The sequence below is a fragment of the Anomaloglossus baeobatrachus genome, chromosome 11 (assembly GCF_048569485.1).
Source record: "Anomaloglossus baeobatrachus isolate aAnoBae1 chromosome 11, aAnoBae1.hap1, whole genome shotgun sequence".
NCBI lineage: Eukaryota > Metazoa > Chordata > Amphibia > Anura > Aromobatidae > Anomaloglossus > Anomaloglossus baeobatrachus.
The window spans coordinates 145,728,791-145,747,726 of NC_134363.1; the positions used below are offsets into that span (position 1 = coordinate 145,728,791).

The 18,936-nt window shown below is 52.4% G+C and overlaps 1 protein-coding gene across 1 annotated transcript in view; it reads right to left on the reverse strand.

Moving 5' to 3' along the window:
- P3H1 (prolyl 3-hydroxylase 1) overlaps positions 1-18,936 on the reverse strand; it is a 35,840-nt gene that overhangs the window by 8,233 nt on the left and 8,671 nt on the right. Inside the window, exons 4-7 of the mRNA XM_075327317.1 lie at positions 18,717-18,856; positions 11,774-11,863; positions 11,624-11,676; positions 5,179-5,300 (exon numbers count right to left, since the gene is read on the reverse strand). Coding sequence (XP_075183432.1) covers positions 5,179-5,300; positions 11,624-11,676; positions 11,774-11,863; positions 18,717-18,856 — 405 coding nt within the window. The remainder of the gene's footprint in view (positions 1-5,178; positions 5,301-11,623; positions 11,677-11,773; positions 11,864-18,716; positions 18,857-18,936) is intronic.

Genomic DNA, 18,936 nt, shown 5'->3' on the forward strand with positions numbered 1-18,936 from the left:
GGAAATACAATCTTACTAGTTTGAGGTAAATAAGTGTCTGATCCTTTAAATGGGTTATCCATTACATTTTTTTTTTTTAATAAAAAAGAAGGCCCATAAAAACATTTATCGGTCCCCTGCAATGCTGCCCATATTTTCACTATTTTCCACCTGTTCACACTTGCTATATTTGAGATGCAGTTTTTTGTGATTTGGTTTTGCAGTATATATTGGAGCTATAGACAGCCCCCTATTCTGACTGCGCTCTCCCCCCGACAGCCCCCTATTCTGACTGCGCTCTCCCCCCGACAGCCCCCTATTCTGACTGCGCTCTCCCCCAGACAGCCCCCTATTCTGACTGCGCTCTCCCCCAGACAGCCCCCTATTCTGACTGCGCTCTCCCCCAGACAGCCCCCTATTCTGACTGCGCTCTCCCCCAGACAGCCCCCTATTCTGACTGCGCTCTCCCCCAGACAGCCCCCTATTCTGACTGCGCTCTCCCCCAGACAGCCCCCTATTCTGACTGCGCTCTCCCCCAGACAGCCCCCTATTCTGACTGCGCTCTCCCCCAGACAGCCCCCTATTCTGACTGCGCTCTCCCCCAGACAGCCCCCTATTCTGACTGCGCTCTCCCCCAGACAGCCCCCTATTCTGACTGCGCTCTCCCCCAGACAGCCCCCTATTCTGACTGCGCTCTCCCCCAGACAGCCCCCTATTCTGACTGCGCTCTCCCCCAGACAGCCCCCTATTCTGACTGCGCTCTCCCCCAGACAGCCCCCTATTCTGACTGCGCTCTCCCCCCGACAGCCCCCTATTCTGACTGCGCTCTCCACCCAAGAGCCTCCTATTCTGACTGCGCTCTCCACCCGACAGCCCCCTATTCTGACTGCGCTCTCCACCCGACAGCCCCCTATTCTGACTGCGCTCTCCCCCCGACAGCCCCCTATTCTGACTGCGCTCTCCCCCCGAAAGCCCCCTATTCTGACTGCGCTCTCCCCCCGACAGCCCCCTATTCTGACTGCGCTCTCCCCCCCGACAGCCCCCTATTCTGACTGCGCTCTCCCCCCCGACAGCCCCCTATTCTGACTGCGCTCTCCCCCCCGACAGCCCCCTAGTCCGACAGCCCCCTAGTCCGACAGCCCCCTAGTCCGACAGCCCCCTAGTCCGACAGCCCCCTAGTCCGACAGCCCCCTAGTCCGACAGCCCCCTAGTCCGACAGCCCCCTAGTCCGACAGCCCCCTAGTCCGACAGCCCCCTAGTCCGACAGCCCCCTAGTCCGACAGCCCCCTAGTCCGACAGCCCCCTAGTCCGACAGCCCCCTAGTCCGACAGCCCCCTAGTCCGACAGCCCCCTAGTCCGACAGCCCCCTAGTCCGACAGCCCCCTAGTCCGACAGCCCCCTAGTCCGACAGCCCCCTAGTCCGACAGCCCCCTAGTCCGACAGCCCCCTAGTCCGACAGCCCCCTAGTCCGACAGCCCCCTAGTCCGACAGCCCCCTAGTCCGACAGCCCCCTAGTCCGACAGCCCCCTAGTCCGACAGCCCCCTAGTCCGACAGCCCCCTAGTCCGACAGCCCCCTAGTCCGACAGCCCCCTAGTCCGACAGCCCCCTAGTCCGACAGCCCCCTAGTCCGACAGCCCCCTAGTCCGACAGCCCCCTAGTCCGACAGCCCCCTAGTCCGACAGCCCCCTAGTCCGACAGCCCCCTAGTCCGACAGCCCCCTAGTCCGACAGCCCCCTAGTCCGACAGCCCCCTAGTCCGACAGCCCCCTAGTCCGACAGCCCCCTAGTCCGACAGCCCCCTAGTCCGACAGCCCCCTAGTCCGACAGCCCCCTAGTCCGACAGCCCCCTAGTCCGACAGCCCCCTAGTCCGACAGCCCCCTAGTCCGACAGCCCCCTAGTCCGACAGCCCCCTAGTCCGACAGCCCCCTAGTCCGACAGCCCCCCAGTCCGACAGCCCCCCAGTCCGACAGCCCCCCAGTCCGACAGCCCCCCAGTCCGACTGCCCCCCAGTCCGACTGCCCCCCAGTCCGACTGCGCTCTCCATCCAACAGTCCAAGGGTGGTTTTAATTAGTGCTAGATCCTACCTGCCCATAGATTTGAAGACTTTTACTCCAGGAGAGACATGAACTTAGGATATGATCCCATCAGAGAAAAGTCACCTTGCCGCGGTTGATGGACTCACAAGAACTGGTCAATTTATGCGCTAAGTATCTTCATTTTTTTAAGCATTAATGCAGTTTTAATTTCACATATTCTATCTTTGCATATATCTTAGCACTTACAGAGCGCTGCTGTATTCTTTTGTTTGCATTTAGGGTACTTGCACCAGCTGGCACCTGTTCACAGTTGCTACGTTCTATTTGCAAATGTAGTTTTTTTGGGGGGTGTTCCAACTGGAGATGTGAAATAAACACTGCAGCCAATCAGTAGATACAGATTGTAGTGGTTATGATATGTCTGTTTCAGACGTGACATACACATCAATGGCTGCTGATTGTCTGCAGCGTTCACTTGATATCCTCCACAAAAGGATGAAGATGGAAAAGAAAAGAGTGGCTTTGTGTGGAAATGGTGGCGTGCATGTACAGTACAGACCAAAAGTTTGGACACACCTTCTCATCTCTAGAACAACTGTTAAGAGGAGACTTTGTGCAGCAGCCTTCATGGTAAAATAGCTGCTGGGAAACCACTGCTAAGGACAGGCAACAAGCAGAAGAGACTTGTTTGGGTAAAGAACACAAGGAATGGACATTAGACCAGTGGAAATCTGTGCTTTGGTCTGATGAGTCCAAATTTGAGATCTTTGGATCAAACCACCGTGTCTTTGTAGAAAAGGTGAACGGATAGACTCTACATGCCTGATTCCCACCGTGCAGCATGGAGGAGGAGGTGTGATGGTGTGGGGGTGCTTTGCTGGTGACACTGTTGGGGATTTATTCAAAATTGAAGGCATACAGAACCAGTATGGCTACCACAGCATCTTGCAGCGGCGTGCTATTCCATCCGGTTTGTGTTTAGTTGGACCATCATTTATTTTTCAACAGGACAATGACCCCAAACACACCTCCAGGCTGTGTAAGGGCTATGTGACTAAGAAGGAGAGTGATGGGGTGCTACGCCAGATGACCTGGCCTCCACAGTCACCAGACCTGAACCCAATCGAGATGGTTTGGGGTGAGCTGGACCGCAGAGTGAAGGCAAAAGGGCCAACAAGTGCTAAGCATCTCTGGGAATTCCTTCAAGACTGTTGGAAAACCATTTCCGGTGACTACCTCTTGAAGCTCATCAAGAGAATGGCAAGAGTGTGCAAAGCAGTAATCAAAGCAAAAGGTGGCTACTTTGAAGAACCTAGAATATAAGACATATTTTCAGTTGTTTCACACTTTTTGTTAAGTATTTCATTCCACATGTGTTAATTCATAGTTTTGATGCCTTCAATGTTAATCTACAATTTTCTTTATTTTCATGACTCTTAAAACTCTTTAAATGAGAAGGTGTGTCCAAACTTTTGGTCTGTATTGTATATATTTTTTTATTTTAAAACCATCATGGTCCAAGTGAACAAAGTTAATCCTGTCACCCCATTAATTTTTGCAAAGCTAAAGAGGTTTCCCTCTAATAGGTGGAACAGCAGGATTTTTTCTTTTTGGTACAGAGGTCATCTATGATTTTTTTTCTGTACTTCCCAGAACATTCTTTCTTTTCGACCCAAACTATCCAAAGACCCATTGTATGGATCTATATTCTTACCAACACTGTAAAAATGCCAGAGAACTTATCAAATCTCATCCATACCCTGCAAATAAAAATCACACCTGCAGATTTTGCTGCAGCCTTTAACCCCTTCATCCCGGCCGATTTTCAGTTTTTCATTTTTTTTTTGTTCCCCTTGTTCTAAAAGCCGTAATTTTTTTTCCCGTCATATCTTGCCATATGGGGGCTTGTTGTTTGCGGGACAAGTTGTACTTTTCAATGAAACCATAGGTTTTACCATATACGAGTGTACTGGAAAACGGCAAAAAAATTCCAAGTGCGGAAAAATTTGCAAAAACAGTGCGATTACATGATTTTTTTTTAGATATTTTATTTACTGTGTTCATTATATGGTAAAACTAATGTGTGGGTGCGATGCCTCAGATCAGTACGAGTTCGTAGACACCAAACATGTATAGGTTTAATTTTATCTAAGGGGTTAAAAAAAACCCCAAAATCCAAAGTTTGTCCAAAAAAAGTGGCACACTTTTTGCGGTATTTTCCACGATCCGCAGCGTTCTTATTTTTCAGGACCTGGGGCTCAGAGACGGCTTATTTTTTGCGCCTTGAGCTGACGTTTTGAATGGTACAATTTTTGCGCAGATGCTACGTTTTGATCGCTCGCCTGTTATTGCATTTTGCGCAAAATTTGTGCTGACCAAGAAACGTAATTTTGCCGTTTGGAATTTTTTTGCCGCTACGTCATTTACTGATCAGATTAATTGTTTTATATTTTTATAGATTGGGTATTTCTGAATGCGGCAATACCAAATATATGTATATATTTTTTTTTTAACCCTTTAATTTTCAATGGGGCGAATGGGTGGTGATTGGAACTTTTAGGTTTTTTTTTCTAATTTTTTTTTATTTTTACTAGTCCCCCTAGCGGACTATAAGGATCAACAGTCTGATACACAGCTGTGATTACCACAAATACTCACCTCCTGTCAGACGCAGCACTCGGCCGGATGAACCAGGAAGTGACTCATATGACCCTTGTGCTACCATGAAAACCATCGGCTCACAGTGATCACGTCACTGGGCCACTGATGGAGCTGGGTGAGTAAAGATTTACCGCGATCAGCATTTAAATGGCGCTGTCCCATTTTGACAATGCCATTGAAGAGGTTAACAGGCACAGGTGGAACGCGGATTCACTCATGCTTGCGAGGCACACGTCAGCTGTTCAAATCAGCTGACATGTGCGCGGATCCCCGCTGGCTGCCCACAGCAGCCGGCAGGGATTACACCATGACCGCTTAGGACGTAATTTTTACTACCCACGGTCGTTAAGGGGTTAATGTCCTTTTGCCACAGATCTAGAGCAAAATTTGCAGTGGAAAATTTGGCGGATGTGAATCTTACCCTATAACTTGTTCCAATTTGAGCGCCACGTTACCCATGCTAATTTGCCTTTCAAAACAAGGACACAGGTGCGTCTTACCTTCTCTGACGGATTTGGATAAATCAAATGTCTCTTTGGTCTTTTCTTCCACCAGATTCTCGATCTCTTTCATCAAGTTGCCGATCTCCTCCGATATTCTGGCTGCAGTTTCTCGCTCCGCTCTGGAACATATAAGAAAATGGAACGTTTTTATCCATTTTCTTAGGATGGTACAGAAAAGCTCAGACAAATTTATCAACAGGTAAGCGCCTTTTAACCCTTTCAAGAATGGGTCTTTTTATTTATTTTTTACCTTTTTTTTCCACTCCAAAGACATACTAATAGGGACTTTAGATTGTGAGCCCCAATGGGGACAGTAATGATGTTTGTAAAGCGCTGTGGAATTAATGGTGTTATATAAGTGAATATTATTGTTATTATTATTATTTTACCCTTTTGTTTATGTTTGGGGTTTTTTAATCCCCTACCTCTTAGAACCCTAACTGTTCATTTTTATGTTGAGAGAAACATACAGTGCGGCGGAATATGTTGGCACTATATAAAAAATATATTAATAGTAATAATAATAATATCGAGTGCTTGTTTATTTTGGGACAAGCTATGGTTTTGAATGACGCCATTCATCTTAATTCAACAAAAAGGTCAAAAAAAAATTAGATTTTTTTTACGCCATTCATTTTACCATATAATGTATTGGAACACTGAAAAATGAATTAAAGTTGGGTGAAAAAACAAAAACAAAATAACAACAAAAAAACCAAAACACTTAATTATATCTCTCTCTCTCTATAATATATATCTATATATATAATTTCCTTATTCTGTCTGTCTTGCTCCAAAATTGTGTCCTTATGGTGACACAAAGCTGATTGGCCGCTGGGCTCGCCATGGCCCTGCCCCCCCGCACGGATTGGCCGCTCGCCCAGGCTGCCCCCCCACACGGATTGGCCGGCCGCTCGCCCAGGCTCCGCCCCACCACAGATTGGCCTCTCGCCCAGGCACCCTGCAGGCATTGGCAACTCGGCCACGCCCCGTCCCCTCACACAATGCACGCTAGCTCTGGCCCCGCCTCCCCACGCATTCCCCGAACCGACACGGTCACGGAGCCACGACTACCAAGTGAGTACTGTACCCCTGGGAGCCCACATCAGCGTACGCCGCCAACCCAGCCGACACATACCCTCGCATTGCTGGGGCTGGCCGGCGTATGCTGGTGTGGGCTCCCGTGCGAGCTGGGGACGAGATACGCTGGTAACCATGGTAGCATAGTTACCAGCGCATCAAGGTCCTGCAGCGGCGGAACATACACACACGCACACACATAACAGCACACACACATCAGATCACACTCACTCTCACACACACATCACATCGCATCCACACACTCACAACATCCTGGGATATCGCTTGCTTCTCAGCGGCGATACTGTGCTGTGAGCTTCCAGGACCTGCCGGAGGATCACATGACCAGAAGCATGTGGTATCTCCGGATGCGAGTATAAGCGCGTATGTGCGATATCGTCAGTGTGTGTGTGTGTGTGAGTGTATGCGATCGGGTGTGTGTGAGTGTATGCGATCGGGTGTGTGTGGGTGTGTGTGAGTGTATGCGATCTGATCTGTGAGTGTCGGCAGAGGAGCACGGCGTGCTGGAGGAGGCTGGGATGAGAGAGGCTGATCCTGGGGAAGGCTGGGATGGGGAGGCTGAGAGAAGAGAGGCTGAGGATGGGAGGAGAGAGGCTGATGCTGGGAGGAGAGAGGCTGAGGATGGGGTAGGCTGAGGACAGAGAGGCTGATGCTGGGGACAGAGAGGCTGAGGATGGGGTAGGCTGGGGACAGAGAGGCTGATGCTGGGGACAGAGAGGCTGAGGATGGGGTAGGCTGGGGACAGAGAGGCTGATGCTGGGGACAGAGAGGCTGAGGATGGGGTAGGCTGGGGACAGAGAGGCTGATGCTGGGGACAGAGAGGCTGAGGATGGGGTAGGCTGGGGACAGAGAGGCTGATGCTGGGGACAGAGAGGCTGAGGATGGGGTAGGCTGGGGACAGAGAGGCTGATGCTGGGGACAGAGAGGCTGAGGATGGGGTAGGCTGGGGACAGAGAGGCTGATGCTGGGGACAGAGAGGCTGAGGATGGGGTAGGCTGGGGACAGAGAGGCTGATGCTGGGGACAGAGAGGCTGAGGATGGGGTAGGCTGGGGACAGAGGCTGATGCTGGGGACAGAGAGGCTGAGGATGGGGTAGGCTGGGGACAGAGAGGCTGATGCTGGGGACAGAGAGGCTGAGGATGGGGTAGGCTGGGGACAGAGAGGCTGATGCTGGGGACAGAGAGGCTGAGGATGGGGTAGGCTGGGGACAGAGAGGCTGATGCTGGGGACAGAGAGGCTGAGGATGGGGTAGGCTGGGGGCAGCGAGGCTGATGCTGGGGACAGAGAGGCTGAGGATGGGGTAGGCTGGGGGCAGCGAGAGGCTGATGCTGGGGGCAGCGAGAGGCTGATGCTGGGGGCAGCGAGAGGCTGATGCTGGGGGCAGCGAGAGGCTGATGCTGGGGGCAGCGAGAGGCTGATGCTGGGGGCAGCGAGAGGCTGATGCTGGGGGCAGCGAGAGGCTGATGCTGGGGGCAGCGAGAGGCTGATGCTGGGGGCAGCGAGAGGCTGATGCTGGGGGCAGAGAGAGGCTGATGCTGGGGGCAGAGAGAGGCTGATGCTGGGGGCAGAGAGAGGCTGATGCTGGGGGCAGCGAGAGGCTGATGCTGGGGGCAGAGAGAGGCTGATGCTGGGGGCAGAGAGAGGCTGATGCTGGGGGCAGAGAGAGGCTGATGCTGGGGGCAGCGAGAGGCTGATGCTGGGGGCAGCGAGAGGCTGATGCTGGGGGCAGCGAGAGGCTGATGCTGGGGGCAGAGAGAGGCTGATGCTGGGGGCAGAGAGAGGCTGATGCTGGGGGCAGAGAGAGGCTGATGCTGGGGGCAGAGAGAGGCTGATGCTGGGGGCAGAGAGAGGCTGATGCTGGGGGCAGAGAGAGGCTGATGCTGGGGGCAGAGAGAGGCTGATGCTGGGGGCAGAGAGAGGCTGATGCTGGGGGCAGAGAGAGGCTGATGCTGGGGGCAGAGAGAGGCTGATGCTGGGGGCAGAGAGAGGCTGATGCTGGGGGCAGAGAGAGGCTGATGCTGGGGGCAGAGAGAGGCTGATGCTGGGGGCAGAGAGAGGCTGATGCTGGGGGCAGAGAGAGGCTGATGCTGGGGGCAGAGAGAGGCTGATGCTGGGGGCAGAGAGAGGCTGATGCTGGGGGCAGAGAGAGGCTGATGCTGGGGGCAGAGAGAGGCTGATGCTGGGGGCAGAGAGAGGCTGATGCTGGGGGCAGAGAGAGGCTGATGCTGCGGGCAGAGAGAGGCTGATGCTGCGGGCAGAGAGAGGCTGATGCTGCGGGCAGAGAGAGGCTGATGCTGCGGGCAGAGAGGCTGATGCTGCGGGCAGAGAGGCTGATGCTGCGGGCAGAGAGGCTGATGCTGCGGGCAGAGAGGCTGATGCTGCGGGCAGAGAGGCTGATGCTGCGGGCAGAGAGGCTGATGCTGCGGGCAGAGAGGCTGATGCTGCGGGCAGAGAGGCTGATGCTGCGGGCAGAGAGGCTGATGCTGCAGGCAGAGAGGCTGATGCTGGTGCAGCATGGGGGATGGAGCACGATGGGGGGTGCGCAGCATGGGGGATGGAGCACGTTTGGGAGTGCGCAGCATGGCGGATGGAGCACGTTTGGGAGTGCGCAGCATTGCGGATGGAGCACGTTTGGGAGTGCGCAGCATGGCGGATGGAGCACGTTTGGGAGTGCGCAGCATGGCGGATGGAGCACGTTTGGGAGTGCGCAGCATGGCGGATGGAGCACGTTTGGGAGTGCGCAGCATGGCGGATGGAGCACGTTTGGGAGTGCGCAGCATGGCGGATGGAGCACGTTTGGGAGTGCGCAGCATGGCGGATGGAGCACGTTTGGGAGTGCGCAGCATGGCGGATGGAGCACGTTTGGGAGTGCGCAGCATGGCGGATGGAGCACGTTTGGGAGTGCGCAGCATGGCGGATGGAGCACGTTTGGGAGTGCGCAGCATGGCGGATGGAGCACGTTTGGGAGTGCGCAGCATGGCGGATGGAGCACGTTTGGGAGTGCGCAGCATGGCGGATGGAGCACGTTTGGGAGTGCGCAGCATGGCGGATGGAGCACGTTTGGGAGTGCGCAGCATGGCGGATGGAGCACGTTTGGGAGTGCGCAGCATGGCGGATGGAGCACGTTTGGGAGTGCGCAGCATGGCGGATGGAGCACGTTTGGGAGTGCGCAGCATGGCGGATGGAGCACGTTTGGGAGTGCGCAGCATGGCGGATGAAGCACGTTTGGGAGTGCGCAGCATGGCGGATGGAGCACGTTTGGGAGTGCGCAGCATGGCGGATGGAGCACGTTTGGGAGTGCGCAGCATGGCGGATGGAGCACGTTTGGGAGTGCGCAGCATGGCGGATGGAGCACGTTTGGGAGTGCGCAGCATGGCGGATGGAGCACGTTTGGGAGTGCGCAGCATGGCGGATGGAGCACGTTTGGGAGTGCGCAGCATGGCGGATGGAGCACGTTTGGGAGTGCGCAGCATGGCGGATGGAGCACGTTTGGGAGTGCGCAGCATGGCGGATGGAGCACGTTTGGGAGTGCGCAGCATGGCGGATGAAGCACGTTTGGGAGTGCGAAGCATGGCGGATGGAGCACGTTTGGGAGTGCGCAGCATGGCGGATGGAGCACGTTTGGGAGTGCGCAGCATGGCGGATGGAGCACGTTTGGGAGTGCGCAGCATGGCGGATGGAGCACGTTTGGGAGTGCGCAGCATGGCGGATGGAGCACGTTTGGGAGTGCGCAGAATGGCGGATGGACCACGTTTGGGAGTGCGCAGCATGGCGGATGGAGCACGTTTGGGAGTGCGCAGCATGGCGGATGGAGCACGTTTGGGAGTGCGCAGCATGGCGGATGGAGCACGATGGTGGGTGTGCAGCATAGGGGATGGAGCACGATGGGGAGTGCGCTGCATGGGGGATGGAGCACGATGGGGAGTGCGGAGTATGGCGGATGGAGCACGTTTGGGAGTGCGCAGCATGGCGGATGGAGCACGTTTGGGAGTGCGCAGCATGGCGGATGGAGCACGATGGGGAGTGCACACCTCCCCCCAACACACACACGCGCGCGAACTGCACAACACACCACACACAACTGCCCTACACAGACACCCACACACACAGACAACGCTGCACACACACACACACACACACACACACACACACACACACACACACAACACCCAAACACCGCGGCACACACAAATATATGCACACAGCGCACAACACACACATTGCACAAAACATACCTCCCCCCAAAACACACCACACACATACAACACCGCGCAACACACACACACACAACGCGACAGACACACAGCGCTCCACAAACAACGCAACACACGCAACACACATACAACACCGCTCTCACCCCCCGTCACACCCAGACAACACCCAGAACATGTACAGCCCCTACACAAACACTTGGTAACTACACACAACATATATTATATATATATATATATATATATATATATATATATATATATATATATATATATATATATATATATATATATATATATATATATATATAAACAAAAATCATACATGAACTACACAATACGTAAATTCTAGAATACCCGATGCGTAGAATCGGGCCACCTTCTAGTGTAAATTATATATATATATATATAAAATGGGGGGGGGGGCGGAAGCTGTAAAGGGCGTATTTTTTTTTTGGCACGTTGAGCTGTTTTTATAGGCATCATTGTGGAGTACAAATGACACTGGATAATTTTTTTTATTGCATTTTTTGCAAGACGATGGGGGTTACTGAAAAACATCTAGTCTGGCTTCTTTTGGGATTTTTTTTCAGTGTTTACCCTATGAATTAATTGATTTAATAGTTTAATTGACAGTTTCACACTTTCCTTAATTTCCTGACTTTAAAATTGGAAATAAAAGGGAGTTGGGGGGGGTTCAATTTATTGATTTTTTTTTCTTATGTTTAAACTTTTAAAAACATTTTTTTAAATAATTTTTTAAACGCCTTTGGGGACTTAAACATGTAATTGATTGCTTGGAAAAGTATCGAGCTTCTATGAAGCTCAGCCTACGATCCAGTATAAAGGCACCTGCCCAGTATGGCGCATGCTCAGCTCCTGAGCCAGCTCCATGCACCCTCTGCGCCTATATGATCAATATTTAAAATATAGGGTGGCGAATATGAGTTAATAAAATCACTCTTAAAAAAACCTCTTAAAAAATATTCTTAATAAACGTGGACCTATAAAACGGGGACCAAGCCAACATAAAAAGGGTCTTCTAACTCCAGGGGTCCCATAGTGGCCTCTATGGTCCATATACTCTTGATTGTGGTAGGTAGAAGTGTATACAAGGCCCAAGATCTTACTTTTGCTTTTCTTTCAATCTCTTAGGTATGACACTTTCAGGCGTCCATGTATCCTGGGAGGAGAAAACATGGGTCACATGGGAACAGGGAAGAAATCGGACACGGCAATTGTCAATATTTCGGATAATGTTAATGAATGGAGCAACTTACCGGGTCCACAAAGGGAATTCCAAAGACGTCGTACGCAAAATAGAGCAATTCCTTCTCCAGGAGGCTCCTCGTAATGTAAGACTGGACGTCCTGCAAGAGGAAGAGCATGAAAGTGCAAGGCATTGTATAAAGATGGCTGCAATCAATGGCATCAAAGGCAGAGCTCTGCTTGGCAATTAAAGGGGACATGCTTACAGGAAAATGGTTCTACGCTATACAACACAGCTTATGCTGGGCCCCTCCAACTAGAGAGGCTTAAAGGGGTTGTCCACTACTCGTATACTAATGACCTATCCTGGGAAAAGTCAAATATAAGGTCTTTTATAAAAGCTGTTATGGTATCTGCCATTACTACCTCTTGTGGTCGGCGTTCCACAGTCTGACTGCTCTAACTGTAAAGAACCCTTTCCTATTTACTGTAGGAATCACCTTATGAATGCCTCCTGGTCTTCTGCAAGGAATAAATCATGCGCTAGTCCACATATTGTGTTTTTTCCTAACCCCACCTTTTCCAATCTCAAATAAAACAGGTTTTCATCTTGTGTAGAAGAAGGGAATTTTGTTACTTACCGTAAATTCCTTTTCTTCTAGCTCCAATTGGGAGACCCAGACGATTGTGTGTATAGCTACTGCCTCCGGAGGCCACACAAAGCATTACACTAAAAAGTGTAAGGCCCCTCCCCCTCTGGCTATACACCCCCCGTGGGATCACGGGCTGCTCAGTTTTAGTGCTAAAGCAAGAAGGAGGAAAGCCAATAACTGGTTTAAACAAATTCAATCCGAAGTAACATCGGAGAACTGAAACCGTTCAACATGAACAACATGTGTACCCGAAAAAACCAAAAATCCCGAAGGAAACAGGGCGGGTGCTGGGTCTCCCAATTGGAGCTAGAAGAAAAGGAATTTACGGTAAGTAACAAAATTCCCTTCTTCTTCGGCGCTCCATTGGGAGACCCAGACGATTGGGACGTCCAAAAGCTGTCCCTGGGTGGGTAAATTAATACCTCGAGTTAGAGCTGCAAAACAGCCCTCCCCTACGAGGAGGCAACTGCCGCCTGCAGGACTCTTCTACCTAGGCTGGCGTCCGCCGAAGCATAGGTATGCACCTGATAATGTTTGGTGAAAGTGTGCAGACTCGACCAGGTAGCTACCTGGCACACCTGTTGAGCCGTAGCCTGGTGTCGTAATGCCCAGGACGCACCCACGGCTCTGGTAGAATGGGCCTTCAGCCCTGATGGAACCGGAAGCCCAGCAGAACGGTAGGCTTCAAGAATTGGTTCCTTGATCCATCGAGCCAGGGTGGATTTGGAAGCCTGCGATCCTTTGCGCTTACCAGCGACAAGGACAAAAAGTGCATCCGAGCGGCGCAGGGGCGCCGTGCGGGAAATGTAGATTCTGAGTGCTCTCACCAGATCCAACAAATGCAAATCCTTTTCATACCGATGAACTGGATGAGGACAAAAGGAAGGTAAGGAGATATCCTGATTGAGATGAAAAGAGGATACCACCTTAGGGAGAAACTCCTGAATCGGGCGCAGCACTACCTTGTCCTGGTGAAAAACCAGGAAGGGAGCTTTGTATGACCGCGCTGCCAGCTCGGATACCCTCCGAAGAGACGTGACCGCTACCAGAAAGGCCACTTTCTGTGAGAGTCGAGAAAGTGAAACATCCCTCAGAGGCTCGAAGGGCGGCTTCTGGAGAGCAACTAGTACCCTGTTCAGATCCCATGGGTCTAACGGCCTCAGTACGGAGGGACAATGTGACAAACCCCCTGCAGGAACGTGCGTACCTGAGGAAGTCGTGCTAGGCGCTTCTGAAAGAATACAGACAGCGCTGGAACTTGTCCTTTAAGGGAGCCGAGCAACAAACCTGTTTCCCAACCAGATTGCAGGAAGGAAAGAAAAGTAGGCAATGCAAATGGCCAGGGAGACACTCCCTGAGCAGAGCCCTAAGGTAAGAATATCTTCCACGTCCAGTGGTAGATCTTGGCAGACGTCGGCTTCCTGGCCCGTCACATGGTGGCAATGACGTCATGAGATAATCCTGAAGACGCTAGGATCCAGGACTCAATGGCCACCCAGTCAGGTTCAGGGCCGTAGGATTCAGATGGAAAACGGCCCTTGGGACAGTAAGTTTGGCCGGTCTGGTAGTGCCCACGGCTGGCCGACCGTGAGATACCACAGATCTGGGTACCACGACCTCCTCTGCCAGTCTGGGGCGACGAGGATGGCGCGGCGGCAATCGGAGCTGATCTTGCGTAGCACTCTGGGCAACAGTGCCAGAGGGGGAAACACATAGGGTAGCTGGAATTGCGACCCATCCTGAACTAAGGCGCCTGCCGCCAGAGCTCGTTGATCGTAAGACCACACCATGAAACTCGTGACCTTGGTGTTGTGCCTAGACGGCATTAGGTCGACGTCCGGCCGCCCCCGAAGGCCCCAGATTTCCTGAAACACGTCCGGGTGCAGAGACCATTCTCCTGCGTCCATACCCTGGCGACTGAGGAAGTCTGCTTCCCAGTTTTCTACGCCCGGGATGTGAACTGCGGATATGGTGGATGCTCTGTCTTCCACCCACATCAGAGTCCGCCGGACTTCTTGGGAGGCTTGCCGACTGCGTGTTCCGCCTTGGTGGTTGATGTATGCTACCGCTGTGGAGTTGTCCGACTGAACTCGGATCTGTTTGCATTCCAGCCACTGCTGGAAGGCTTGCAGGGCAAGATACACTGCTTAGATTTCCAGAACATTGATCTGAAGGGTGGACTCCTGCTGAGTCCACGTACCCTGAGCCCTGTGGTGGATAAAGACTATTCTCCACCCTGACAGACTCACGTCTGTCGTGACCACCGTCCAGGATGGGGGTAGGAAGGACCTTCCTTGTGACAATGAGGTGGGAAGAAGTCACCACTGAAGAGAGTCCTTGACCGTCTGAGAAAGGGAGACGTTCCTGTCTAGGGACGTCGACTTCCCATCGCTTTGGCGGAGAATGTCCCATTGAAGTGGACGCAGATGAAACTGCGCGAAAGGGACTGCCTCCATTGCTGCTACCATCTTCACTAGGAAGTGCATGAGGCGTCTTAAGGGGTGTGACTGGCCTTGAAGGAGAGACTGCACCCCCGTCTGTAGTGAACGCTGTTTGTCCAGCGGAAGCTTCACTATCGCTGAGAGAGTATGAAACTCCATGCCAAGATATGTCAGTGATTGGGACGGTGTCAGATTTAACTTTGAAAAGTTGATGATCCACCCGAAACTCTGGAGAGTTTCCAGCGCAACGTTCAGGCTGCGTTGGCATGCCTCTTGAGAGGGTGCCTTGACAAGTAGATCGTCCAAGTAAGGGATCACAGAGTGACCCTGAGAGTGCAGGACTGCTACCACTGCTGCCATGACCTTGGTGAAAACCCGTGGGGCTGTCGCCAGACCTAAGGGCAGGTCTACGAACTGAAGATGCTCGTCTTCTATAACGGTCGCAGCAAACGCTGGTGCTCTGGAGCAATCGGCACGTGGAGATAAGCATCCTGATGTCTCCTGATGCCAGGAAATCTCCTTGAGACCTTGAGGCAATGACGGAGCGGAGGGATTCCATCCGGAACCGCCTGGTTTACACTGCTTCTTGAGCAGTTTTAGGTCTAGAACGGAACGGAAGAGCCGTCCTTTTTTGGCACCCCAACCAGATTGGAGTAAAAACCGTGACCTTGTTCCTGAAGAGGAACAGGGATTATCACTCCTTTTGCCTGCAGAAGAGCATCGGCTCGGTCGAGAGGTGGGGAAGTTCTGAAGAAACGAGCCGGAGGACGAGAACAAAAACTCTATCCTGTACACGTGAGACAAAATGTCTCTCACCCACCGGTCTTTGACCTGTGGCAGCTAAATGCCGCCAAAGCGGGAGAGCCTGCCACCGACCGCGGATGCGGAGAGAGAGGGCTGAAAGTCATGAGGAAACCGCCTTGGTAGCGGTTCCTCCGGCTGCCTTCTTTGGGCGTGATTGAGCCCGCCAGGAGTCTGAGCCCCTCTGAGCCTTTTGAGTCCTTTTGGACTAGGAAAATTGGGACCAGCCCGAGCCTGGAAAGGACCGAAACGTCGACTGTCCTTCCTTGGGTTTTGTTTGATCTTGGCTGGTGTAAGGAAGAATCCTTACCCTTGGCCTGTTTAATGATTTCATCCAATCGCTCAGCCAACAGTCTGTCACCAGATAATGGCAAACTGGTTAAGCCCTTTTTGGAAGCAGGAGCTGCCTTCCATTCCCTTAACCCCAAGGGTCTGCGCAAAACCACGGAGTTGGCGTACGCCACCGGCGTACGGCTCGTAGAGTCCAGGACCGCATGAATAGCGTAAGTCGCAATGCATGCGAGGTTAAGGACGCCACCTGCGGCACAGATGTACGTGTGACAGTGTCTATCTGCGCAAGACCAGCTGAAATAGCTTGGAGTGCCCAGTACGGCTGCGAATGCTGGAGCAAGCGACACGCCGATAGCTTCACAGACAGATTTCAACCAGAGCTCCATCTGTCTGTCAATGGCATCTTTAAGTGAAGTCCCATCTTCCACTGCAACTATGGAGGATGGCGCGGCGGAGAAAAGCTTGTCTGGATAAGCGTAGTGTTTCTGGACTGCTGCTCTGAGTCAGAGAGGCCCAAAAAGTACTGAATTTACGCTTGGGATACCTGAAATGGAATTTCTCCTGCTGAAGCTGCCTCCTCCACTGGAGGGGCTGAGGGAGAAATATCCACCAGTGTATTGATGGGCGCTATGAGATCATTCACCATGGCGTCCCATTAGGAGCATCCAGAATGAAAGCGGTCTCAGGATCAGAAACCTGATCAGCTACCTCATCATACAGAGAATCCTCTCGCTGAGACCCTGACCAGTGTGTGAAGTCGAGGGTCTCTCCCAGCGAGCTCGCTTAGGCTGTCTGGGACTGTCGTCCGTGTCAGAGCCTTCAGTCTGGGATGTATGGGACCCCCTTGGAGCACGGATTAGTTCCAACTGAGGGAGACCGGGGAGCCTTGATTCAACAATGCCCATGGTCTGAGTCACCGCCCTGGACTGCAAAGTTGCTAGAATTTTGTTCATAGTCCAAGACATTTTATCAGCAAAAAAACTGCAAACTCTGTCCTCTGGACAGTTTCACAGGTGGCCCTCTCTGGGCCACCACTAGCAGAGACTCTACCCATTAGGGGTTAGTGGAACCTGCCGGTAAAACAGCCTCACGTGCGGTACAGACAGCATAGAAAGCCTGTGCCTTGGCCCCCTTGCTCTATGCTGACGACATGCTGCTGTCTCCTCAGAGCTATCTAGGGGTATATCGCCAAGAAGCGACCGTACAGCCACCAGTCCCAGCCGCGCCGCAGCCTCCAGCGCGGCAGTTTCCCACAGATAAACTCACTCAGCTAAGCTGCAGTGAGTATAGTCCAAGCGCGCAGCGCTGTTGTCCTCGGCGCACTAACACGCCCAGCAATGCTGGCGTGTGTCTGTGTATGGTCTTGCAAATATAAGTACAAGGATAAAGTACACAAAAAAACACTGTGGCAATAGTGGGGTCGGCACCAAGGTGCTGCTTACCGCCCGCATAAGCGGGTAAGTGGTCGCCAGAATCCCTTTGCTGGGTCTCCCAGAGCCTGTGTCCGGTCTCCAGCTTAGATTGCCTGCAGGAATGGCTGCCGGCGTCCTGTGAAGAGGGGCGGGCCGTGGGCGTGCCCCAGACAAGAGCGGGAAACTGGCGTCCCCCTGTGCCCAGTGAGAGGGCTGGAGTATGTAAATAAGACTCCAGCCCTCGGCGCTGATCAATGTACAGCGTCTCGCCCCTTCCCTGACTGGCAGGGTTGGGGGCGGGAACGAAACGTAACTAGGCCGCAAAAGCCGGGGACTAGATTTATAAGCGCTGCCGTCGTAAAAGCGCGGCAGCGCGAAAGTCCCCGGCGCACCACAAGTCTCAGCCGCGCCGCAGCTCCAGCAGCGGCTGGCGCGGTAGTTCCCGACATATAAACTCACTCAGCTAAGCTGCAGTGAGTAAAGCCCAAGCGCTACTGTCCCCGGCGCACTAACACACCCAGCAACGCTGGAGTGTGTCTGTGCATAGACTGTACGGGGACACAGAGTACCTTAACGTTGCAGGGCCTGTCCCTGACGATACTCCGCTCCATTCCAGCAGGATCTCCGGGTCTGTGGATGGAGCCCGGCCTCAGAGCCTGGAGGCCGGTAAGATCCCACTTCACCAGAGCCCTCAGGGGGATGGGGAAGGAAAGCAGCATGTGGGCTCCAGCCTCTGTACCCGCAATGGGTACCTCAACCTTAACAAACACCGCCGACAAGAGTGGGGTGAGAAGGGAGCATGCTGGGGGCCCTAGTATGGGCCCTCTTTTCTTCCATCCGACATAGTCAGCAGCTGCTGCTGACTAAAACAGTGGAGCTATGCGTGGATGTCTGACCTCCTTCGCACAAAGCTTGAAAACTGAGCAGCCCGTGATCCCACGGGGGGTGTATAGCCAGAGGGGGAGGGGCCTTACACTTTTTAGTGTAATGCTTTGTGTGGCCTCCGGAGGCAGTAGCTATACACCCAATCGTCTGGGTCTCCCAATGGAGCGCCGAAGAAATCTACTTGCCGTCTTTGATCCAACTCTAACTTCCCAATATTAGAGATGTGGAGCCGAAAAGTGGATCCAATATTCAAGATGCAATATATAAAAGGAGTAACAATATGTTGGGATCACATTATTTTCATTCTCTTTTTATACACCCTAAAATCTTATTTGCTTTTGCAGCTGCTGCCTGACATTGAGCACCGATGTTTAGATTACTTTTAACTAGAATACCAAAGTCCTTCTACTCTACAGTCCAAGTATATTTTATAATATATATAACACACACACACACACACACTTAATGTATGTGTAGGCCAGATAATCAAAAGTAGATCATAAATATGTTGCTGGCATCTTCCACACTCACCTCTCGGGGCTGGATCAGGGCGGCGTCCCCCTCCCCCATGACGGCGGCATAATAGGCTAGATTCTGGTTCATGATTTGCTCATTAGGGTGGAATAGTAGATAGGTTTTGGCACACTGAATTGCTTTTGTATAGTTTTCAGCTGGAAAATAGATGTGGTAAAGGGTTAATAATTTGCCATATGTAGCAAAAATGGCACAATTCTAGGTGGCGGCAGCGGGA